This window comes from Lithobates pipiens, unplaced genomic scaffold (assembly GCF_037356315.1).
Source record: "Lithobates pipiens isolate NorthernLeopardFrog02 unplaced genomic scaffold, aLitPip1_a1.2 Scaffold_18, whole genome shotgun sequence".
NCBI lineage: Eukaryota > Metazoa > Chordata > Amphibia > Anura > Ranidae > Lithobates > Lithobates pipiens.
Window position 1 is genome coordinate 123,446,529 of NW_027507758.1, and position 21,518 is coordinate 123,468,046.

At 42.7% G+C, this 21,518-nt stretch overlaps 1 protein-coding gene across 1 annotated transcript in view; it reads left to right on the forward strand.

Moving 5' to 3' along the window:
• Window positions 1-21,518, forward strand: part of PAPOLG (poly(A) polymerase gamma) — a 68,565-nt gene that overhangs the window by 44,596 nt on the left and 2,451 nt on the right. Inside the window, exons 14-22 of the mRNA XM_077486059.1 lie at window positions 817-936; window positions 7,767-7,876; window positions 8,838-8,959; window positions 9,424-9,599; window positions 11,255-11,437; window positions 13,353-13,432; window positions 13,534-13,760; window positions 16,002-16,070; window positions 16,182-16,241. Of these exons, the coding sequence (XP_077342185.1) occupies window positions 817-936; window positions 7,767-7,876; window positions 8,838-8,959; window positions 9,424-9,599; window positions 11,255-11,437; window positions 13,353-13,432; window positions 13,534-13,760; window positions 16,002-16,070; window positions 16,182-16,241 (1,147 nt within the window). The remainder of the gene's footprint in view (window positions 1-816; window positions 937-7,766; window positions 7,877-8,837; window positions 8,960-9,423; window positions 9,600-11,254; window positions 11,438-13,352; window positions 13,433-13,533; window positions 13,761-16,001; window positions 16,071-16,181; window positions 16,242-21,518) is intronic.

Below are 21,518 nucleotides of genomic sequence, written 5' to 3' on the forward strand. Positions count from 1 at the left end.
TGTGGGTAAGAGCACATCTTGACTAAATGTTGGTGATGTCACTTGGTGGAGGATTCACTGGATACCTTTTTGCTGTTAACTGCATCACCTATTTTTGATTGAATTTGACCATTCGGATCACTTGTTGAACTTTTTTTTTATTTATTTTTATTTTTTATACACAATTAGCACAACTTTTTCTTCAATTATCTTTGTGTCATATCTCACACTGCATTGTTGCTTTTTTATTCACTATTGCAATTGATTGAGCTTTTTTACACAAACGCAGTATTCCTTTGTTACCTGGAATCCTAACCGTCCATGATCAAATCTGCCTTAGGTGGGAGGCTAGATAATCTGTGGCAACTAAGCTCCCCTCTAGTTCTATGGGATAAAAGAACAGCTCTTCCTATTCTAGGTCTTTTATTACGCCAGATAAAGTTAAGAAGGCGACACTGTAGAGTGTAATTGGGATTTGGGTACAGCGACTGGCAGGGTCTCAAAGATACACCAACTTCAGTAAGATGGACATTTTTAGTATGTTAATCCTACTATAAAAAGATGTCATAGACATTTGACTGATTTGTGAGGGAGCGTATTTCCCTAAACAAAGGGGGTCATTTTGAGTTGTGTGTGTGCCTAGGTATTTGGAGTGAGTACACCAATGATGGGCATTGTGTTTCTGCTACCTTTTTAGGAGAATGGGATAGGTAGTGTTATAAGGGGGCAAGCTAAATTTGTTTAGCTAGTCTGAGCAATAAAATAAGTAATTTGCTTTAAAAATTGTTTAGATGAATCATTTTAAGATGTATGAAGAGTTCTTTCATTTATTTGTAGGTTTGGTTTGGTAGAATCCAAAATCCGTGTCCTTGTGGGAAATTTGGAAAGAAATGAATTCATTACACTCGCCCATGTTAGTCCACAGTCTTTTCCTGGGGATCGAGAGCTCTGTAAAGAGTAAGTGTCTAAGCTGCTGTATAGCAAATATCATGAATGTTACTTTTCTTCTCCTCCCCTTCCAGGACAGCAACACCTGAGATGAGAGGCTCCTCCCTACAAGAAACACAATCCTTTTACAGCTGCTTAAAAGGGCCCTACCCTTCCCCTTGTCCCTCAGTATGGATTATGTTTCTCCCCACAGTGAAACGTTTTTTTTCTTTTTTCTGACCAGAAGACCAAGAGTCGGATGGTACCCCTGTGAGGCAGGTTAGGAACGCAAGGTGAGGGCCGCACGCCTCGTGCTTGTCGCAGGTCGCCTCATTTTGCTGTACAGTCGGTTTGGGCATAGAGTTGCGATCCACCGCCAGTGTACACTACTCATAGTTTCATAGGTTGAATAAAGACACCAGTCCATCCAGTTCAACCTGAGTGAGCGTCTACAATTGTCCCTATCCCTGTACATTGCACACTCATGTCGGTCCCTACCCTCAAGGAGCCCACAAGCCAATTAACCTACCTGCATGTCTTTGGATTGTGGGAGGAAACCAGAGTACCCCCAGGAAACCCACGCAGGCACAGGGAGAACATGCAAACTCCAGGCAGGTAGTGTAGTGGTTGGGATTCGAACCAGCGACCCTTCTTACTGCTAGGTGAGGGTGCTAACCACTACACAACTGTGCTGCCACTGTGTTGCCCAGCAGCTTGGCTCTTTTCCTTTTCCTTTCCTGCATGCAGAGAGCTCCATGCTGCGAAGGACTGGCTGGATGATGCAAGTATTGACGGGGAGGAATCGATGCAATCCTCCTCCTTGCTCTGAAACCGGAAATTTCAGCCAGAGCAGGGAAGAGGCAGAGCAAGCACGGCCCAACCTAGAAGAGGGTCAAAGCTCGGAGAAGACGCTGGACCGGTGTGGCAGAAGGTGAACGGCTCGAGAGCTGCAAGGAGCACCAAGACTGCTGGAACCCACCTCATGGACGAGGAAGGTTGGATGTTTTCCTCTTTTGCAGAGTCCCCAAGTGGAACCCAGGAGCTCTCTGACAAAACCACCCTCTACAGCCGCTAGATCTAGCGCCACTGAGCTTGTCTAAAGCCTTGTACACGCAATCAGATTTTCCGCAGACAAAACCTCGACTGTTGTCTGAAGACGTCTGCCTGGATTTTGTCTTGCATATAAATGGTACACAATTGTCTGTCAACAAACACGAACATAGTGACGTACTAGATGTACTACGAGACCAAAAGAGAATGTTAAATTGCCAGCCGCCACCCTTTGCGCTCCTGCTAATTCTGTGTTAGTAGAAGTTTGGGTGTTACGCACTTTTCATTTCTCACTTTTCATTTAGTTTCTGAACAGCCATTCGTCAACCAGCCATGTTGCGGTATCAGAGGAGATAACATATTTATTATTGGCCTTGGAGCTATTGCTTTTACCCAAGTCCAGTCCAGGAACAGGAGGAGGATTTCTTGGACCAAAAATGGGTTGCTTTATTAATCATGACCAATTGTCATATGCCTTTGCTGTGGGAGCTCTAGGAGAATAATCCAGATGTTTTTCAGAATTATCTCCTGATGACAGACCCCTGCTTTCACCTGCTCTTGGCATTCTTGACCCCCCTATATTAAGAAGCAGCACGTATGCATTAGGCTTTTATTTTTTTTGGTTGAATAAGGATTTGATTTGGTAGATTTTTGGATGCATAGAATGCACTTTTTGGTTAAGTTCTATTGGCAGATAGCATGTCATTGTATTTTGTTTTCCTTTTTTAATGCACAATAAAAAAAAATGTGGAGAATAATTACCTATGTTGTAATACATGTGTTGTACTTCAAATGACAGTTTGGGAGTAGATAGTTACATTTTAAAAAATACAATGTAACATTAACAAGGATCACAAAGTTATATCTTTGATCTTAAACAATACATGATATTTTGTGTCGTGGTAACTTGTATAAAAAAAAAAAAAAAGCATAATCATCTTTATCACTAGAAAAAAAAGCCTTTGAAAATTTGTTTGCAATAATGCCATCCGTATCGCCAGCAAAGCAGCTTCATTATTATCCCATTAAAGAGAATGTGCGCTGCATTTTGAGATTTCATAATTTTGCCACGTTACGAATGTTCTGCATTACGAACGCTAGTTTACAAGACTGACTGACTGCTTCTGACTCGTCCTTGCTTCCGAGCATGTGTGTTTGTACTTTGAACTTTTGTCTAGGGGAAGTAATATAGGATGAAGAAAATCAGGCAAAATCTAAACCCATCTCAGGGGAAAAGGTTGATCTGGATAGTGAGGCGTAAGGGACCAGGTTAAACGGACATCTCCTTTGGTCTGGATGACTTGGAAGGACTCCTTCAAGCTATTTATGCCACTGAAGAGATCCCTGAACCAACTAAAGAAACCTCAGCACAAAATGAGACTTATAGGGGGCTGGTTAAATAGTCAAAGGTATTCCTTTTACGTCAGTCTTTGAAGAATCTAATTCTTCAAGAGTGGGATGTTCCTAAAAGGAGTTTGGGCAGACCAAAGGTGTGGAAAAATTACTAAAAGTCCCTGAGCTGGATGCCACCCTATCCCAAGTGACTAAAGGGTCTGACCTCTCCTTTTGAGGATACAGGCAGCATCAGGAACGCCATGGACCATAAGTCAGAGTCCCGGTTGAAGAAAACGTGGGACATCAGTTCCTCCAACATGGCCCCAGCGTTGCAAGGAATTCATACTTCTGGCTAGAGACTTACAAAACACATTTCAGAGGTAAATAAATCTCAGGAAGTGCTGGATTCCCTTTCGGTTATAGGGAAGGCTGTAGCCTTCCTGGCAGATGGGGCTGATGAATCGGTAAACGCCTCAGATAAAACGGGTGCCCTTATTCGGCAAGGAGGGCAATCTGAGTTAAAGCTTAGGAAGGCAATCTCACTTCATAGAATAAACTGTGTGGTCTTTCTTTTGAAGGGTCCTTGCTGTTTTGTCCAGGCCTGGAAAAGGTTCTGGTCCGAGAAAGGGAAGAAATTTCCTGTCAAGACAAAGTGGGGGGAAAAATGCAGGAATTTTTTTTTCGTGGCACCTCCTGGACAAAATCGGGGGGGGGGGGGGGGGGGGAAGCAAAGAAGGAATCCAGTAGGAGGTGGGGGTTTGGCAGAGGTAGGCAAAAAGGTCATTTGCTCTTCCCCTCTCCAGGCTCATGGACCAAAGATGCCAAATGATTCTAGGATCATGGTGGGGGCAGGCTGTCTCATTTCATTTTCCAGTGGGAGGAAATCTCAGCCTGTACATTGCTCAACTTATCAGAGAAGGCTACTGCCTAGAATTCTCATCCAAGCCCCCGTTGATGTTTATGGTAACTTATCCACCCAGGGATGCACTAAAAAAGAAAGCCCTATTAGTAGGGATTCAGGAACTGGTGGAACAAGTAGTGGTAGTTCCGGTACCAAAAAGTCAGCTATACCAAGGCCCTTACTCCCATGTGTTCATGGTACCCAAACCCTCAGGGAAATGCTGCCTTATCATAAACCTCAGAAACTTAAATACATTCCTAGAATACAAGAGGTTTTCCATGGCGAGTATTTTTACTTGTTGTGCAAAAACTTGTTAAGACATCTGATTCTGAAGGATGCCTACTAGCATGTCCCGACCAACCCGGAACACCAGGCATTCCTGAGATTTGAGGTGGTAACTCAGGAGGGAGATTCTCCATTGGCAGTTCAGGGCTCGCCCCTTTGGACTAGTGGCCAGTCCAAGGACCTTCACAAAGATTCTAGCAGAGGCGGTAGCCTACCTGCGTTTCCAGGGTATAGCACTAATACCTTATCTGGAAGTTCTACTGACCTTTGGCCCGTCGGCTGCTCAGGTGAAACCAGATAACCAAAAGGTAACTTCAGTCCTGCAGATGCTGGGCTGTCTGGTGAGCATGGAGAAATCGTCCCTGGAACCAGCTCAGGTCCAAACCTATCTAGGCTACTGGGTAGACTCACGGCAACAAAAGCTCTTCCTCCCATGAGAAGCTGGAGAAAGTAGTTGTGGCCATCAAAAGGTTAATGAGAGCCCCCTCGTGTCCCAGGAGAACCTCTGGGTCCTGGGGCTTATGTCAGCCAGCATCCTAGCATTTGTTTGGGCACAACTGCATTCAAGAGACCTTCTTTTTAATTTTGCCACTTTTCCCCTTGGGACAAAGAACGAGTCCTTGGCTGAAAGTATAGTCCTCAGGTAAAGTCTTCGCTGAAATGGTGGTCAGCCCCAAGCAATCTGGAAAAAGGGGCAGATCTTGTGCCCAGTGGGATCCACTGAAAGTCACCACAGATGCAAGCACTGGACCATCAATGGGGGACCAGGTCCAAACCCCTCCTAGACCTAGAAAAGGAGCTCTTGGTCTGGGACGAAAACGGGGTATTCTCGTTGTCGGTAGTCCATATAAAGGTGGAAGCAGACTTCCTCAGCCGCCAACCAATTGGACAGGGAGAATGGGAGTTGAACCCAAAGGTATTTCAGGCAATAGTCCCAGATGTTTTTCTGCCCAGAAATTGAACTTTTTTTTTTTTTTTTTTTTTTTCCAGTTTCAGGATCAGGTAAGGAAGTTCTCCTCCCTCTCCTAGGAAAGAGTCATAGGGCTTGGATGCCCCAAGGTGGCAGTTCTTGTTGGCTTACACCTTTTTTTTACTTGGTGTACACAAAAGCGGGTTGCTTCCACCTCTGTTCCTGTAATCCTAGAATTTCTTCAGGCTGGGGTAGAGAAGGGTGTGGCAGTCAACACTCTTTGAGTATCAGTGGTAGCACTTTCCGTTTTCTCTTGATGCTAGATTAGCGAAAGAACCTTTAGTTAAAAGATTTTTGGTGGGCTACCCTTGTCACAAGAGAGGTTCCCATCTTGGGACCTGACTAGGGTGCTAGAGGCCTTATCGAGACACCTTTGTGAACCTATAGAGGAGGTTCTTTTTAAGTTCTTGACCTTTTTAAAGTTTAGCCTTCCTGTTGGCGATTTCCACCACTAGAAGGGTAAGGGGACATGCTGGGTTTCTTCAAAGAACCCTTTTTGTTGCTCCTATCAGATAGGATCACCCTCAGGCAAGATCCTTTGCCCAAGGTGTCATCTTTTCATAGGACACAGGAAATAACTCTACCATCTTTTTGTGATAACCCTGGGAATGAAGGGGAAAATAAATTTTCATTGTTTAAATGTTAGGCGATGCCTCCAATTATTTGCATGGGGCAAAAGCGTTTAAGAGATCTAATCCTCTTTTGATCCTCTATTCTGGACCAAGGAAGGGACTTTAAGCCTCTAAAGCTTCAGTCTCCAGGTGGATCAGGCAAGCCATCACTAAAGCATGTGAGAGCTCAGGTATCCCTGGACCAGCAAAGTTGAAAGCACATTCGACCAGAGCCCTGGCAACCTCCTGGGCTGAAAAAGCGGGAGCCACCTGGGAGCAAATTCACAGCACCGCTACCTGGTCCAGCCAAGACACCTACCGGGTGGAGGAGCTGTAGCAAGACCTAACCTTCAGCCGAAAAGTGCTACAGGCAGTGGTCCCACCCCAAGGTAGGCCCGTGGTACCTGATTATCCTATCGGGTGTTGCTATCCTGGAAGGTGAGAGGAGAAAACCTATGTTTAGACTTACCGGTAACAGTGTTTCTACAAACCTTCCAGGACGATAGGCCTACTTCCCACCCAGTTAAAGGGGGGAGAATATAAACAGTAGGTGGTAAGTAACTATGTTGCTGTAGACCCCTTGTTGGACTGGTTGGGAGAATTTTTACTTGGTTTTGTCACCCTGCATATTATATAAACTTCTTATACATCACAAATGTTCAGAAAGTACACGATTAATATACAATTTGTCACTCCTGTCATCTTATCAATATCAACGTTTACAGTCGTAGATATTGTAGTAACCCCTCTTCTGTGTGCCTTCTCAATTCTGCAACCCCCAAGGCTAACTGGTTCTGGATGTAGATATGCCTGTCCAGCGAAGGGGGCTGCTGTAATTCATTGAAATATTGCATGCTTGTCATTTTAAATTTTTGTTTTCTATTACCTTGTCACAGGGACATATGATGGATCATTTGTGTACAAAGCACTTTTTTTTTTTTTTTTTTCTTTCTAATTTTTAATGGTCTGCTTTTAAAAATAACATTTCTTACTGAACAATCCTTTTCAATTGTTTAGCAATACCAAAATTCCCCCGACACCTCCTTCCCCTCCATATACTTACACACAACTCTTCTAATCACCAAGACAATGCAACCTGTACTTTTATAGCTGGGTGGAAAGGTTATTTTAAAATTTTAGTACCCTCGGAGATCTATTAAATGTAATATGTGTGGATGGATAGATTCTGTGGATTCCAATCGGCCGGCACTTCCGCCAGCTGATCGGAGGGCCAAATAAAGACCTGCTCCGCTATGATAACCCGGAAGCAATGACCTGACAGCACTTCCGGTTTACACAGACATCAACAGCGCCATGTTCAAAAATCAAAAGCGTTTGAAAACGCTGATCTTGGTGTGATCAAATCAGAAGAGGTATTTGGGTCTTAGTAGATCTCTATAAAGAGTACCTGTCACATGCCTATTGCTGTCACAAAGTATGTTTTACATTCCTTGTGACAGCAATAAGTGAAAAAAAAGTACCCCTGTCAACCCCACCCCCCCCCCCCCCCCCCCCCCCCCCATTTAAGCAGTGGGAGCAACAACCGCTTTTTCATGCGAGCACATTGTGAATTGACTGCTTTGTACTCCAGCAAAGGAACACGTAACATGTTCGCTACTTTTAGAGATTAAGAAAATGAATTCTGTCTTTGTATGTTTGGAAAGGATGCAATAGTAACACTTCTGTGGTCAAAATGTATATCTTCCAGTGATGAGCACTTGTCCATGTGGTTTCTTGGAATAATCTTTAAGAAGGTGGAGAACACAGACAGTGTAAACATTGATCTAACACAGGACATTCAGTTATTCACAGATACTGGTAAGTTCTTAATGCTTTTAGCGTGTGTGTGTGTGTGTGTGTGTGTTGTGATCTTTATACAGCCCTGTTCTGTATTGTATGCATGTCTAGTACTAATTGTCCCCTAATGTCTCCTGCACTTTCCCTTAGCAGATAGTACAGGAAGTGTACATAGTCACTGCCTGCTATTATGTTACAGCTGTATACCCAGAAGTGCTTGGAGCCAGGTGCTTCGAGCTATTTGCACAGAGGAGATATCGGGCAGCAGATCTATCCTCCATGCTCCTCGTTGGTCAGCCGGACAGTGGTTGGCGGGGATAGCACTTCCTCAGCATAAAATCATCAGCTGGCATTATAGCCTTTTTGATCGCTTTAGCAATAACATTTGAAGCCAAGAAATGCGTTATAAAACCAGCTCACAGCTGCTATTGCAACCATGACAAGTGGCCAGGCTTTATCACTTAAAACAGAGCTCCAGCCCCCCCCACCAAAAAATTAAATCAGCATCTACAAATATTATAGTTGCTGACTTATAATATCGGGACACTTACCTGTCCAGGGATCCCACGATGTCAGCACCCCAGCCAATTTTTCAATCAGCTCTCGGGTACTGCTGCTGCTATTTCTTGTAAGGGGAACGGCAGTGAAGCCTTGCAGCTTCATAGCTGGCTCCCTACTGCACAAAGCCCACTGCTTTGAAAATTGGCCTGGCGACGGTGGGGAAGTAGGAGGGGGCTGAACTTTTAATGACAAAGGCCTGTCGCCAAGCATGCAGGGCAATGTAAATCTCAGAATTGGTTGGACAGAAATACAAATCCTTGGCAGGTAAAACGTCTCCAAAAGATAAAATTTTTGATTGTGTATTTGTTTACCTGGGTTTTGGGTTTTAAACAGTTTTTTGTTGTTTTGATTTTATTTCCACAGTTGTGATTAGCTGTGCTGGAATCCTGTGATTAAATTTGAAGTATCTTTTGCATTGCAGTTTACAGACAGGCACATAACATAAATATGCTGAAAAAGGATGTGAAGATTGAAGCCACACATGTGAGGCGGAAACAGCTCTATAAGTACCTCCCTCCAGAAGTGCTGCAGAAGAGAAAGAAAGTAATGGATTTACATTAAGCGTGTGAACATAAAGTCTGTTTTTAAATAGTTCACTTAAAACTGAGATTTCATGTATGGGTAAATATTGGTAGGCTGGTTTGCCTGTAAGAGTTTTTTTTTTTTTCCCCGCAACTATGACAGGACACAACAGTTTTACACCCTCACCAGCCACAATAAATTGCATACCTCCTACAACCGCAAAATAAAACCTGTTGCAGAATTTTGTTCTACACTGTTAAGTAAAACCTCCATACCCCCTCTCCCCCCGCCCCCAACATTCAGGAAAGTGGCGCTGACAAGCCATGTACTGCGTCTTGGAAATTTATAAAGATAATGGGGGATTCTTATCTGCGCCACCTATTAAAAATGAAATTCCAGTTTTAAATGGACCAATTTATTTTCTGTTACCAGTCCATGGTATATCCATGATGCTCACATAATTTTTTATTTTTTCCTCTTTGCAGCAGAGTATTCCAGATATCGGTAAATCCTCCTCTGGTTTGTTATCTAAACGTTCATCCCTGGATGGCAATTGCCTGGACAGCTCTCAGGATACAGACTCTGGTTCAAATTTGGAGTTTCTTGCATCTTGCCACAAATCCTCTAGATCAAACAGTCCAACTTTCTACGAGGCCCAGAGGTCAGTACAGTTCCCATTTGGAATTACATTTTTCACCTCTCATAATTGAAATCAATTTCTTCTCTTATTTGAGCCACAAACTTTTATGTAGTACAGAGAAAACGTATTTGATCCCCTGCTGATTTTGTACGTTAGTTTCTTTTTCAGAGGGCAATCAGTCTATAATTTTAATGGTAGGTTTATTTTAGTGAGGTACAGAATAACAAAAATATCTAGAAAAACGCATTTCAAGTTCTAAATTTGATTTTCATTTTAATGAGTGAAATAAGAATTTGATCCCCTATCAGCAAGATTTATGGCTCCCAGGTGTCTTTTTGTTTTTTTTTTTATTTTATTTTTTTTCCTCTATACAGGTAACGAGCTGAGATTAGGAGCACACTGTTAAAGGGAGTGCACCTAATCTCAGCTTGTTACCTATATAAAAGACACACATCCACAAAAGCAACCAAAGAGCTGTCCAAGGATGTCGGGTCAAGATTGTAGACCTATACATGGCTCTAATGGGCTTCAAGACAATCGCCAAGCAGCTTTGTGAGAGGGTAGTGTGATTTATTCACAAATGGAAGAAACCCAAAATAGCTGTCAATCTTCCTTGGTCTGAGGCTCAGTCCAAGATCTCACCTCATGGATTTTCAATGATCATGGTGAGGGTGATTAATCAGCCCAGAACTACACAGGAGAATCTCGTCAATGATCTGAAGGCAGCCGACACCATAGTCGCCAAGAAAACAATTAGTAACACACTACTGTGAAGGGCTGAAATCCTGCAGTGCCCTCAAGGTCCCCCTGCTCAAGAGAGCATGTAAAAGCCCATCTGAATGATTCAGAGGAGAACTGGGTGAAATTTTTTTTTTTTTTTTTTTTTTTTTTTTTTATCAAGCTCTTTGGCATCAACTCAACTTGCCGTGTTTGGAGGAGGAGGAATGCTGCCTATGACCCCAAAGAACACCTGTCAAACATGAAGGTGGAACCATTATGCTTTGGGGGTGTTTTTCTGCTTGGGAGGACAGGACAACTTCACTGCATCAAAGGGGCGATGAACGGGGCCATGTACCATCAAATCTTGGGCTAGAACCTCCTCCCCTCAGCCAGGGCATTGAAAATGGGTTGTGGATGGGTATTCCAGCATGACGACCCAAAACGCACGGCCAGGGCAACATAAGAGTGGCTCGAGAAGAAGCGCATTACGGTCCTGGGGTGGCCTTACCAGTCTCCATACCTTAAGCCCATAGTAAGTATGTGGAGGGAGCTGCTGAAGGTTTGAGTTATCAAACGTCAGCCTCGAAACCTTAATGACTTGGAGAGCATCTGCAAAGAGGCATGGGAAAATATCCTTCCTAAGATGTGTGCAGACCTGGTGGCCAACTACAAGAAACGTGCGACCTCTGATTGCCAACAAGGGTTTTGCCACCAAAGTCATGTTTTGTGAAGGGGTCAAATACTAATTTCACTCCATAATGCAAATGAATTTATAACTTTTTTGAAATTATATATATATATATATATATATATATATATATATATATATATAATTTTTTTTTTTTTTTTGTCTCGGTTTTTAAAATAACCCTACCATTAAAATTATAGACTGATCATTTCTTTGATCATTCCCCCCCACTGTATTATACATCTTAACATTAAATGACCTGTTTCAGGAATGCCATACCAGAGGACTCTACAGCAACCATTGGTCCATCAACTCAGAGGATAGTCTGTACAGGTGTGCCTTCCATAACTACCGGAGGATTGGACAGTATAGATACTGAAGTTCATTACCAGACCACTGCATCCTTTCAGAAATCTAGATCAAACAGCCCTTTAATGCCAGAAGCACACAGGTCAGAACAACCACCCTTGCTTTATTTTATGAAAAAGTAACATTTCCAGCAAAAAAAGATATACCCCATATTTGATCTGAACTGCCCCATACTGTAAACATCAGCAGGATCCCATTCCCCCCTGCTCATTTTAATTTACATTACATCCAAAAAAGGGAAAAGGAGTTTGGGACTTTATATGAGGCCAAATGAATGTACCTCCATCCCCGATACTTTGAAATATAAAGGAGCAAGATTTGGGACTTTATATGAAACATGCGGCTAGGGAGGCATCACAGCATAATGCCATAGTAGTGTCTGGTGAATATATCATGGATTATGACCATATATCTTAACATATTATCCAACATTAGTAACATAGGAAAGCTTTATTCCATGACATAATGCATGGTAATATGATAGCATATTGGCATAATAAAAACGCCAGACTAATTGCTGTGTATCTCTGCAATAAAGCATAATACAAATTGGTATGATCCAATGAAACATAATATTGGTAACAGTTGTAAGATGTAGAGCGGTGGAGCGTCTAATAGCTCAACGCGTTTCGTGGCTGCAGTGCCTGCAGGGTAGATGACTATAAAATGTTAAATGGATATTAAATTAGGTAATTTTATTTAGAAAAAAATTGATATAGAGGAGCCAGTCCCCTCACTCATACTTATAAACCAAATATGAGCCTGGGCATGGAGAGTTGAGGATCATCAGCTCCGGGAGGTGGCAACCCCCACAACACCAATGGAATGACCACTAAAGGAAAATCCAGGGACAAAATCCCCATGGATAATGAGGGGTAGTGTGAGTCACATAGATGGCCCATCTATAGGAAGTAATGAAATTGGGTATATAAAATATCACATAAGGTGTACAACTTGGTGACTAATTATTTCATGATATGGTATATAAATGTGTCCACCTAGGTCAGTGATGGCGAACCTTGGCACCCCAGATGTTTTGGAACTACATTTCCCATGATGCTCAACTACACTGAAGAGTGCATGAGCATCATGGGAAATGTAGTTCCAAAACATCTGGGGTGCCAAGGTTCGCCATCACTGACCTAGGTGATGATGGGTAAATAGTGTGGATGGAGTAATGGAAACATACTGGTGTGCACAGGTCAGGAGTGACTACCAGTATGTGAGGTAGAAAGAACTAAGCAAAGTGCAAGGGGAAAGACACTAGTGTGGTAAAAAGTCTATCAAGAGTACCTACAATTCCTGTGTGAACAATTTGGTCCAAGTAGTGCACAATGTCCACAGGAAAGTGACCCTAGAATGCCTCCTTGGGTATGTTGGATTACATGTACTCCAGTGTGACTGGGGGCGAACGTCACACTGTGATCAAGGGAGGGAAGACACCAACAGCCGAGCAGTGTGGAATGCTCGCCAGCCAGCAGCATGTCCCCTAGTGTACCCACCAATGTTTATATCACTACGCCGGCACAACAAAGCCATAGGTGATGACGTAACACGCACAGCGTGGGGGGGGGGGGGGTTGTGATGTCATTCAGAAACAGGACCCCCACCCCTGCATCAACGAGGAGGAGAAAGTTGCATCCAACCCACAAAGTTTAGTACTCACACAATCGCTGATCTTTTTGGTGTTGTCAATATATCAAGTGAAATTTGTTAATGCAGCTGCCTGTGCTAAAAAAACTCTGCATCTCATCTCCTACAGCTCTAATCTCTGATTCTAAAATGGTCTGTTTTCTTGCTTTTTAAGAAAATGATCTTACCAAAGTAGATTTGAGAGGTGTGTGTGTGTGTGTGTGTGTGTGTGTGTGTGTGTGTGTGTATTCTCACTATCTCGATGTTGGTAAATGTGTAGTCTGATTTACAGTAATGATTACCAACAATAGCAGAGATTAACTTGAGCCGTTCCCAGGCATTAATACATTCATGTCTTATTTCAGGAACCCTGAATTGGAAACTTCTGCACCAAGTGTCCCGTCAGAAACCCATCGAGGGCAGTCCATTCCTGTCCTTGGAAAAAGTAAGCATTTACAATGTCTTGTATCCAGAATGTGTTATTTGCCAGGCGAAAGACTGTATGGCACAAGAGAAATTGATTTTTCTCCCCTCTTGTATTTTTAGATACTGATCTTGATCCTGCTGTGGCAGTGAAGACTCAGCTGTCGACTGGTTACAGTATTCCTACAGTAGTTGGCCTAAATGTTGTTTCACGTCGCATTGCTTCTCCAGAAATTTCTCAGGGACCTCTGCACAATGGGGTGCTAAATATCAGCCCAAATTCTGCATCGAAAAGGCCTCATTCTCCAATTCCGGAGCTTTCTCCAAAGCGTATAAAAGACACCCAGAAGGTTTGCATGCAGTTATAAAGTGTGTGTGTGTGTGTGTGTGTGTGTTTGTTTTTTTTTTTGTTTCTTTTCTAGTCCCTAACTCTTTTGGAGTCTTCGAGAGGAGACTCGGAATTAGTGAATGAATTGTTCCATAGCTCTCTAGTGGCACATTCGTTTATAATTTTCATTTCCTGCAATTATTTAGTGTTGACCTGTATTCTACACCGCGGTACATTTGAATCGATCCACTCTCCCCAAAATGAATTCATAATCTAGCTTCTCCTTCAATCGGGGAAGAAAACAGTCAACTTACTAGTTTGGTTTTTAGACTGTCAGAAGGAATAAAACACCTGGACTAAACTTAAATGACGCTGATGTCAGAACCAGACCCTAGTTCCCTAACCATGCGTTTGTTTTTTAAACTTGCGCCGTACAGCAAACGCACTGTGTTTGCTAATGCATGGGGGTACCGATAAATTAATGACACCTCTGTGCTTCTGCTGAAGAGCAGTGTGTTTTGTCTGCCTGATGGGAAGCCACGTAATTTTTGCTCTCGCTCCCCTACACTCCGTAATGTGAACCAAGCTTTACCTCGAGGCTGAAAATACTTTTCAAGGGTGCCCTGACTGGAAAAGTTTGAGAAACGCTGCTATAACTTGACACTACAAAAATGTGTGCACAAGATGTACACTATATTACCAAAAGTATTGGGACGCCTGCCTTCACAAACTTTTAATGGCATCCCAATCCGTAGGGTCCAATATTAACTTGACCCACCCTTTGCAGCAATAACCGATTCAACTCTTCTGGGAAGGCTGTTCACAAGTTTTAGGAGTGTCTATGGGAATGTTTGACCATTCTTCCAGAAGCGCATTTGTGAGGTCAGGCACTGATATGGATGAAGAAGGCCTGGCTTGCAGTCTCCACTCTAATTCATCCCAAAAGTGTTCTATCAGGTTGAGGTCAGGACTCTGTGGAGGCCAGTCACGTTCCTCCACCCCAAACTCGCTCATCCATGTCTTTATGGACCTTGCTTTGTGCCCTGGTCCAAATCATTTGGTGGAGGGGAGGATTATGGTGTGGGGGGGTTTCAGAGGTTGGGCTTCGCCCCTTAGTTCAAATGAAGGAATACTTAAGGCGTCAGCATACCAAGACATTTTGGGCAATTTCATTCTCCCAACTTTGTGGGAAGAGTTTGGGGTTGGCCCCTTCCTGTTCCAACATGGCTTGCGCACCAGTGTACAAACTAGGTCTGTAAAGACATAGATGAGTGAGTTGTGGGTGAAGGAACTTGACTGGCCTGCAGAGTCTTGACCTCAACCCAAATAGAACACTTTCGGGGTGAATTGGAGCAGAGACTGCGAGTCAGGCCTTCTCCACATCAGTGCCTGACCTCACAAATGTGCTTCTGGAAGAATGGTCAAACATTCACATAGACACACTCCTAAACCTTGTGAACCGCTTTCCCAGAAGAGTTGCAGCTGTAATAGATGCAAAGGGTGGACTAACTCAATATTGAACCCTACAGACTAAGACTGGGATGCCATTAAATTTCATGTGCATGTAAAGGCAGGTGTCCCAATACTTTTGGTAATATAGTGTAAATCAAATTTATAAAGTTAGGATTGTAAATGTTGCCAATCTGAATATCAAGATTTTTTTTTTTTTTATGGAAAAAAAGCGTAATTTTAGAAAATGTGAAAAATACTAAATATGGAACAAAAAAAACTGACGAATAAAGTAAAAATGAAATGAGAACAAAAAAATTGAATATAGATGTATACAAGCCAATATATTAAAACTACGAAAAAATAAAATCGAAATAATTGGTTGGTATTGATTTCAGCTCTCATCTCTCTCATCCTTTACTCATTCATAAATCACTGATGAAGCAGTTAAAGTGGAGTTCTAAACAAAAATGGAACTTCCGCTTTTTGGAGCCCCCCTTTTCCGGTGTCACATTTAGCACCTTTCAGGGGGGAGGGGAGAGCAGATGCCTGTCTAATACAGGTATTTTGCTCCCACTTCCGGGCATAGATGCACGTCTTTCAAAATTTTTAAAAACAAAATTCAAGGACATATAATCAGATGCATAATTTTTCTAGCAGTTTTCATCCTGACTAGGGTTTACCTTATTTAAAAAAAAAAAAAAAAAAAAAGTTTCCTTAACATAGCAGCAAAGGAATAACTACAGACTTCCATGTATAGCAGAAGTCTTTGAAGTTACTGTGTCCTGATCTTGTTCCTTGGTATCTTCTCTAGATTCCAGGATTGTCAGATTCTGCCTTTGTGGAGCCGCCTTTCCCCGAGCAGGACGAACGGAGATCTGTGGTAAGACCGATTTTGAATTTGTTTTTTTAATTTTTTTTAATTTTTTTTATTTTTTTTCCCTAGTAGCATAAACCTACTTCTCACTGCCATTGATTTTTCTTTCTTCTGTAGGAAAGACTAGGTGCTACAGAAGCTATGCCAATTCCGACTATTGAACGTGGCAGATCCCAGGTACTGCTCATTAAGGCTGGCTATACACCTTTGTGCCAGGTTTTAGCAGCTTGACTGTTGAAACCCAGGTTCTGAGACAGGGGAGTTTAATATTCAGTTATCGCAACCTTGCTTAAAGTTTAATATACTTCCTGCAAGGTTTGTCATCAAATGTGTACCTTGGTGTACCCCAGGGTTCAGTATTGGGACCCTTACTTTTTAACTTTATAAATGATATTGGGTCTGGGATTAAAATGTCTTCAATTTACAAGCCGACCTCAGTGCACTGTTCAACTGTGTGGCAAATGAGATTTAAAGTTGTGCACGTGGGAGTATAAAATATGCATGCATCATACATACTAGGTGGAATACAACGGGGGGGAATCGATGGTGAAGGTTCTGGTAGATCATAGGCTTAATGGCCTGCAATGCCAAGCTGCGGTTTCCAAAGCGAGCAAAATCCTTCCTTTTTATTGAGGGGTATGGACTCCAGAGAGGGAGGTAATTTTTGCCCCTGTACAAATAAGACCTCATCTGGAATATGCAGTTCAGTTTTGGGCACCAGTTCACAAAAAGGATAGCCAGGAACTGGAGAAGGGCAGCTAAACTGATAAGAGACAAGGAAAAGCTCCGCCATGAGGAAAGATTGGAGGAACTGAATGTATTCTCTTGAGAAGAGATTAAGGGGGATACGGTAAACAAATAAGTGGTCCTTATAATGAACTTGGTGTGGAATTAGGTCAAGGGGGCACGCTACGTCTGGAGGAAAAAAAAAAAATGTAACTTCGAAATAAGAAGGGGCTTCTTCACAGTAAAAGCTGTGAAAATGTGGAATAGACTTCCTTGGGAGCTGGTTCTGGCCATCTCAGTTCATTTCTTTAAAGACCCCCTGAATTCTTTTCCAATGCCTCTGGGGGGATCCGGAAGGAATTTTTTTTATTTATTTTTTTCCCCCACTGCAGCAAATTGGGTCATGCTTTATTTTGGGGGGGGGGGGGATATATTTGCCTTCCTCTGGATCGATTGTGGGTATACTGTGTAGTGTTTGTTTTAATGGGTTGAATTGGATGGTCTTGTTCTCCTCCTCCCACCCCCTCTGCTGACTCCTACGTCCATTCAAAGGGTTACACACAGACCTCCCACTGTTGGGCCTTTTATTTCAGGGTTTTAAATCTAGTATTATCGGTGTTACAAAGACCCCCCATACGAATAGATTCAGGACGTTTCTTTGATATCCCTTCAGGTAGCTTGCTTGTGACCATTGCTTCAGCCAGAAGGGTTTAGGAGTTTAAGATGCTCAATTTCATCTTGCATAAAGTCAGTTGTTTTGAGACCTAGGACCTCCTATTTACTCTAAGCAGTCTGCATTTTTGCTCCCCATGTTGGCTGGATGTGGTGAGGGTCAATCGGGGTTAACTTTTCAGCAACTTTTAGGCAAACTGAATCCCTGATTGTTCCAGAAGTCCCTAAAAAAAAATAAAAAAAAAAAAAAATAAAAAAAAAAAAGGTTCTCTAGCTTCCATTGCCACTATTTTTATATATGTGGATTTGACAGATCAGGCCTATGACTGTGCAGGCCAATGAGTTGTGGGATAAAAAAGCTAACTTTCCCATTTTAAAGCCTACCTTACTAGGGCAGGGAGTGCTTCTTGGGCTTTTCATCATCTGGCCTCTGTCTCCGATCTGAAAGGTATACATTCTCCAAGTTTTACAGATCAGTGTGTGTGCCTCTGTAGATGCTAGTTTTTGGTCAGAAGGTTCTAAAAGTGGCCTTGCTCTAGTGCAGGGATATGTAATTAGTGGACCTCCAGCTGTTGCAAAACTACAAGTCCCATCATGCCTCTGCATCTGGGTGTCATGCTTGTGGCTGTCAGTCTTGCTATGCCTCATGGGAATTGTAGTTCTGCAACAGCTGAAGATCCGCTAATTGCATATCCCTGCTCCTTTTTTTTTCGGTATATATTGAGGAATATGGCTCCCTTCCTCATTCTCTGATTCTGTCTTGGAACTGCTTGCTACAACTGAGAAGTGTTAAAGCTTCATGGGTTCTAGCCTTCAGATTTCTATGTGCCCAGTGTTCATTAGTCTGGCAATATGTGGCAATATAACCTTGTTTTATTTTATTGCCGTATCCCTCAAACTCTGAGAAAAGGATTTTACAGTGATTACCAAAGTCATTTTTTATTTGGTGTGTTTGACCGACAATGGCACACTTCTATTAGTCAAAATAACTTCAAAAAGGGTGCAATTTCCTATTCATAATTTTTTCATCGTGAACAGTGCCGTGAAATCAGAATAACTTTTTCCTGAAAGCACCTGACGGTGGATTTTCCTCTTGACATACTTCTATTCCATTAGTTAAAAGCTCTTGCACAAATTGGCGCATAGAAAAGTGCCAAAAGGGATGCAGGCTGGAAAATCGGATGACCATCTCATCCCCAGCAACACATTTACTTTTTACTTCACAACCGACTCCACTCTGTTCAGCACTGGTCATGCCCATTCAAAACTATTGACTGATGTGCGCTTGCCCCTCTTTCAGTGGTGTGAGTGTGCTGATCATCAGTGCAGCGTTAGGCGTTAATGCTCGTTCTATGTCCAGTGAATATAAAACTGGATTGCATGTCTTAAAAAAAAACCTGTGTAGAAGCATCTCGTATACCAGATATTTTCTGACTCTCTCATCCTCTGTTCCAAATCTCAAAGGATGCATTTGCCCCATTCTAGATCACAAACCTCCAAATGTCTTAATTTGAGTCCAGAACTTCTGCATGGTAGCTATCGTATCTATTTTTTTTTTTTTTTTTTTTTTTTTTTTCACTCAGGAAGACTTTCAAGGTGTGTACGTACCTCACCCTACCCTTTCAGCTTATTGGCAATCTGCTTTGCCAGGGAGCCCCTACGCTTCCAGGGGGAATATCGGAAATAATTTGTGGAAGTGTCCTCCCAGGGGAAATCTCAAGGTCTGGGGCTGTGTCTGACACAGAAGACTGTTGTGGGCTTACTTGCAGACAGGGTGCACCCTAACTTGAAGTTTCCCATTCACCCTGGCTTGCAGGATGTGGTGTATGTTGATTAGGCTCACCTAGGGAAGGTATTTTCACCTTTGACACAATTTTCTCAGCAGTACCCCAGGCAGGAGTCTTACAAGAAATTGGGTTCTCCAGCTTTTGACTCCTATTTGAATAAGACCCCAACAGACCTGGTGGTTGAAGGTCCCGATCTTTAACCACTTGCCACCCAGGCCAATTCTGACATTTCTCTCCTACATCTAAAAATCATCTTACTTTTTTTGTTTCTTTTTTTTTTTTTTTTTTTTTTTTTTTTTTTCATTCATTATACTTTCTTGTTTATATTTTGACCCTTTTTTTTATCACTTTTATTCCTATTACAAAGAATGTGTAAAAATCCCTTGTAATGACAGGTCCTCTTTATAGTGAGATGTGTGGTCAATAAGCTGTTTTTTTTGAATGCAGAGGCTGGGCTTGACATCATAACATCGCGCCCGGCCTCCTCCGATATAGAGACTCCAATCTCTATGATCAACATTCTGGGCCAGCAGACCCTGTGTCCGACTCACCGATCATAGCGGTGAGCCGGTAGAAGCACCAGAGGGAGTTGGGGGCGGGGGGGGGCGGGGGGGGGGGGGGGCATGTCCTCCCTCGCCTCCTGTAAGAGAACGATTAAACAGCGGAACGGCCACTATGATCCTTCTTGTGGTGTAGGGAATCGGCAGGTGAAAATGGCAATATCTGAATGATGTCTAGTAAAGGCATCATTCAGATATCCCTGCTCAAAGTCCGTCACGTCATGTGACGGCGGGCGTGAGGTGGTTAAAGATGCCACGGGTAAGATATTAGAGACCCTCTTTAAGTTTGTGAAGCCCTTAATGTTTGGGTTAAGCGTATGCTCTGTTCCAAAGAATCAAACCCGGAGGAATCCTGCCACCTGGCAGTTCTGTAAGATTTTCAGACCGCATCAAGTTTCTCAGTGGATGCCTGGGAAGATTCTATAAACAACTTTCACAGGTAGACACCATATCTGTCCACGCGAGAAGGAACCTATGGCTCAAGTGTTGGTCGGAGGAACTTTTCTGCAAGAAACAAACAAGAGCCTGCCCTTTTGAGAGTGATTCTTATTTGAGCCATCTTTGAATACCATCATCCAGAAGGTGACATTGGGTAAAAGAGTTGACTCCTCCGTAATCAAAGTAGTTTCTTTCGTAAGCAGCAAACCCTAAGGCTCTAAGTCCCAGTGCCATAAGAACAACTGACCTCCCAAGTTCTCTGACAGATTTAATTACATTTTTTATTTTTTTTGGGGGGCACACCAGCTGTGGATCTGTTGGTGTCTAGATTCAACTGCAAACTGAATAGGGTTGTGTCCTGAACCAGGGAACCCCACATACATGTGGTAGCTGCCCTGGTGACTCTTTGGGATTGTTTTTTCTCTGCCTTTCCTCCACTGCAGCTTCTTCCTCGCCTGTTGTACATGGTAAGGTTGAGGGCATTCAAGTATGTGTTCTCACCTGCTTGGTCAAGAACGTGGTATACACATACTAAATCTTTTGGCAGATAAACCCAAATTTGCTGTTGCAGGTTCCCATCCTTCATCCTGCTTTTCATGGTCACGGGCCTTGACAGCATTGCTGTTGAAGCCTGAGGCATAGAGATGCTTCTAACTGTAATCCTTACCCTCCTCTGGACAAGAAAATGCTTACTTTCAGGGGACGTTCTGTTTTCAAAGGCCTAGCCCATTTAGTTTCTTGGTAAAAAGCCTTTATACAGCGTTTCACACAGATTTCTCTGCATACGCAACCCTCCTTGTCTCCATGGGAAGTTAATTTGTTCTTGTCTGCTTTTTGAACCTTTCCAAGAGATTCCCTTGTTGCGCAAGGTTATCTTTCGTTTGCCATTACTTCAGCTTGCATGATCCCTTGGAGCTGGTTGTGCTTTCCTACAAGGAACCATTCCTTGTTCTTTATCAAGATAATGTTGTATTGAGGCCTTTTATCCCTTTCTTACCGAAGGTGGTTTCTTCTAGCTAAATCGGGACATTGTGTTGCCATCTTTTTGTCCTAATCCAAAGATGGTGCTTCACTCTGATATTTGAGTTTATCTGAAGTCCTCAGCTTTGTGTTTGACAGTCTGATTCCCTGTTCTCCTTGCAAGTCAGCCTGCTTCTTGATCCACTATTTCTAGGTAGATTTGGCAGCTGATTCCTAGGTCTGTTATCCTGGTCGAGGCCCATTCCGTCAGTTGTGTCAGTGCTTCCTGGTTGTTTCAGCATCAAGCCTCT